Source organism: Eimeria maxima, genomic scaffold, assembly GCF_000499605.1.
Source record: "Eimeria maxima Weybridge genomic scaffold, Emw_scaff826, whole genome shotgun sequence".
NCBI classification, from domain to species: domain Eukaryota; phylum Apicomplexa; class Conoidasida; order Eucoccidiorida; family Eimeriidae; genus Eimeria; species Eimeria maxima.
Genome location: NW_013566794.1, coordinates 12,537 through 15,695, shown reverse-complemented (window position 1 = coordinate 15,695; position 3,159 = coordinate 12,537). Strand labels below are relative to the sequence as shown.

General features: G+C 49.3%; 1 protein-coding gene across 1 annotated transcript; it reads left to right on the top strand.

The window, feature by feature from the left end:
- Nucleotides 1-553: 553 nt before the first annotated feature.
- Nucleotides 554-2,757, top strand: EMWEY_00043860 (hypothetical protein, conserved; the record flags this gene model as incomplete). The annotated part of the gene is made up of 6 exons (XM_013482885.1): nt 554-597; nt 910-995; nt 1,138-1,195; nt 1,437-2,179; nt 2,378-2,460; nt 2,752-2,757. The coding sequence occupies 6 exons, from the start codon at nt 554-556 to the stop codon at nt 2,755-2,757; spliced, it is 1,020 nt and encodes a 339-aa protein (XP_013338339.1).
- Between the last annotated feature and the right edge of the window lie 402 nt (nt 2,758-3,159).

Sequence of the window (3,159 nt, the reverse complement as noted above, 5' to 3'; positions counted from 1 at the left end):
TATATATATATATATATAATACAAGAAGGGACCTTCTTCTCTCCCTCCCTCTTCGCCCCATAGAATCCTTAGCAGTTAGCTAGGCATAGACATCGCCTTCCTCATAACACAAACAACAAATGCATGCATGTATGCATGCACCCGTGCATGCATACGGATAGAGAGGAGACTTTTTTTATGCAAATACTAGGGGAAGGAGAGGCTGTCTATACCCTGGGTATACATCTATAATTGCATGTTAGTGATAAGGGAAGAGGGGGAGGGGAGTGCTGCAGATACACCTCAATTGGGTGTACCCTCCGCACTGATTATGCGTGCATGCAGAAGAGGATCGAAGACGCATGCATGCATGCATGCATGCATTCGAAGACGCATGCATGCATACAAGGATATCCTTACATTGGTACCTGCGCAAGGGAAAGATCTGCTTCTCTGCTCATGTGGGGCCCCGTGGCATTGTTATTGGAGGCCCCACAAACGGTCCTTTTGGGCCATGCTGGCTCGTTGTTAGTGTTTAGGGTTTAGTGTTTAAGGTTTAGTGTTTAGGGATTGGATGCAGGCAGCAGTGCTGAGCACGCTGCAGCGGGACATATTGGGGTTAGATGCATGAAAAATGGACTTATAATTAAAAATATAAAAGAAATACAAATAAATAATTAGAAGCCAAAAGGAGAAGAACATAGATCTGTCTGTATGGGCCGCCGGTCTGGTTGCTGTCGGCGGTGGTTAGGGTTTAGCGTTTAGGGTTTCGGGGTTAGGGTTTGCTCGCGGCGAATGTGTACAAAAAATTTGCCTAAAAAACCACGAATTAAAGGGTTTAGTGCTGAGATATTAGACGGAAGTTTCCGTGGGGCTGAGGGTTTAGGGTTTAGGGCTGAGGGTTTAGGGTTTAGGGTTTACTGTTTACAGTTTGGGGGGCGCAGGCGAGAACGGTGTGGGAGCAGCAGTAGAGAGGGTTTGGGGTGTAAATGCAGCAATCTATCTGAATATTAAAAGTAAATCCTTTCTTATTTTATTAGTTTAAGGGTTTTTATTCTCTTTGAGGGTTTAGGGTTTCATTGACGCTCATCTGCACACTACGACCGCAGTTCGTAGCGGTGAGGTTTTAGGTTTTAGGGTTTAGGGTTTAGGGTTTAGCCTTCTTTCCTTTAGATTTTCTTAAATATCGATTTGTACAGATTCTTCTTCCTCCCGTGTAGCCGAATTCTTGAATTCTGCGTCGTAGAAACCTGGCGCAGCTTCCTTTCAATTAAAGATTTAGGGTTTAGGGTTTAGGGTTTTTGGCCTTCTTCCTGTTGTATTCAACTAAAGACAGAAGGGCCTTAGTAGGATCCCCGTCGGCTCTCCGCAGTACTATCCCGTCTCCCCCCCTTTTCACCACAGCGTCCGTGTCATCTTCAGTGTTTAGGGTTTAGGGTTTAGGGTTTAGGGTTTAGGATGGGGAATCTTTTAGAGAGCGAATGCCTACCTCAAGACGCTATCTGCGTCTGCCTCCGCCCTCCAGAGGAAGCAGAGGAGAGATTATCAGAAGTTACTCCTGCTGTAGTAGAGTTGGGGTATCAGCCTGCAACAGAGGCAGCAAAAGCTGCAACACGGCCCCGCAGTAGGAGCAGCAGCAGCGACGGCAGCGCCGGCAGAGTCGGTGGCAACGGCAGCAGAAGCAGCAGCAGCAGCAGCAATGGCAGCAGCGGTAGCAAAAGCAGCGGTGGTAGCAGCAACAGCAGCGAAGCAGCAGCTATGGAAGGAAGGAGACCTAAGATGGCGGCACCAAAGAGGGAACAGAGACCGGGAGAAGCAGAAGCTGCTGCTGCTGCTGAGGAATCTGCTGCTGCTTCTGCTTCTTCCTCTGAGATTGCTTCTGCTGACCTTCCTGTTCCACCTGCTGCTGCTGCTGCTGCTGCTGCTAGGGATACAGGCGAAGGAGCAGCATCAGAGAGCCCGACACCTCTTTCTTCTTCTGGATCATCAGCACCAGAACCAGCAGCAACAGCAGCAGCAGCAAGAGTAGCAGCAGCAAAAGTACCAGCAGCAAGAGCACCAGCAGCACCACGATGGATTGTTGGATCCTTTAGACCTCCTGTGCATATTAATGTGCTGCACCAATTAGAGAGAGAAGCAAGAGAGGCGCAGCACGAGTTGCTGCTGTCTCTCTTCCATCAATGGGACCCAGAGGGCAATGGTATATACTCTTGCTGCTGCTGCTGCTGCTGCTGCTGCTGCGGCTGCTGCAGCTGCTGATGCTGTGGCTGCTGCCACTGTCGCTAAAGGAAGCTTGAATCACACCGTCATACGCTCTGCTGCTTGGGGTCCACATGCTGCTGCTGCTGCTGCTGCTTGCTGCTGTTTTGTTGTTGTTGCTGCTGCTGCTGCTACTTAGGATTGGGTCTGGACTCTATGCAGTTACCTGTTGCATTTTTAACGGCATGGACTTCTTGCAAAGACCCTCGACGAGCAGAAGATGTAATCTTCTGTTCTTTAGGCAGAGAGACCAGTAAACCCTAAACCCTAAACCCTAAACCCTCGGATTTAAGACCCAAACCACACATACTAGACCCTTAAGCAACAAAGCTAAAACCCTAAAGACCTGTTTGCCGCTCCTCTGCACCTGGTGGCTGTTCCCACGACACTAGCAGCAACAACTGCAGCAGCAAGTGCACCACCAACTGCAGCAGCAGCAGCAACACAGCAGCAGCAAGAGGTAGCAGATGTTTCGTTCCTTGGTGTATGTATGTTTTTGCGGTGTATATGCAGCTCTAAATTGTGCTTCTTTTGTTGCTATAGTAGAGAGTATAGATAATTGGGAAGCACCAGCAGCAGAAATATTTATGCAACTGCAGCCACAAGAAGACACTAATGGGGATCTTACTGCTGAATTACCTGATGCAAGAGCAGGTTCAATAGTGCTGCTGCTGCTGCTGCTCCTGCTGTTGTTGTTGTTGTTGTTGTTGGTGGTGGTGGTGTGGGGTGGAGTGCTGCTGGTGGTTGTTGGCCTGCTGTTGCTGCTGCTTCCGGTGTCACTGTTGCTGTTGCTGCTGATGGTAGTGACGCTGCTGTTGCTGTTGTTACTGTTGTCTATCCTCCTGCTGCTTCTGCTCATGCTGCCACTATGGTTGCTGCTCTGCTGCTGCTGCTGCTCCTGCTGCTGCTGCTTTGCTGAGT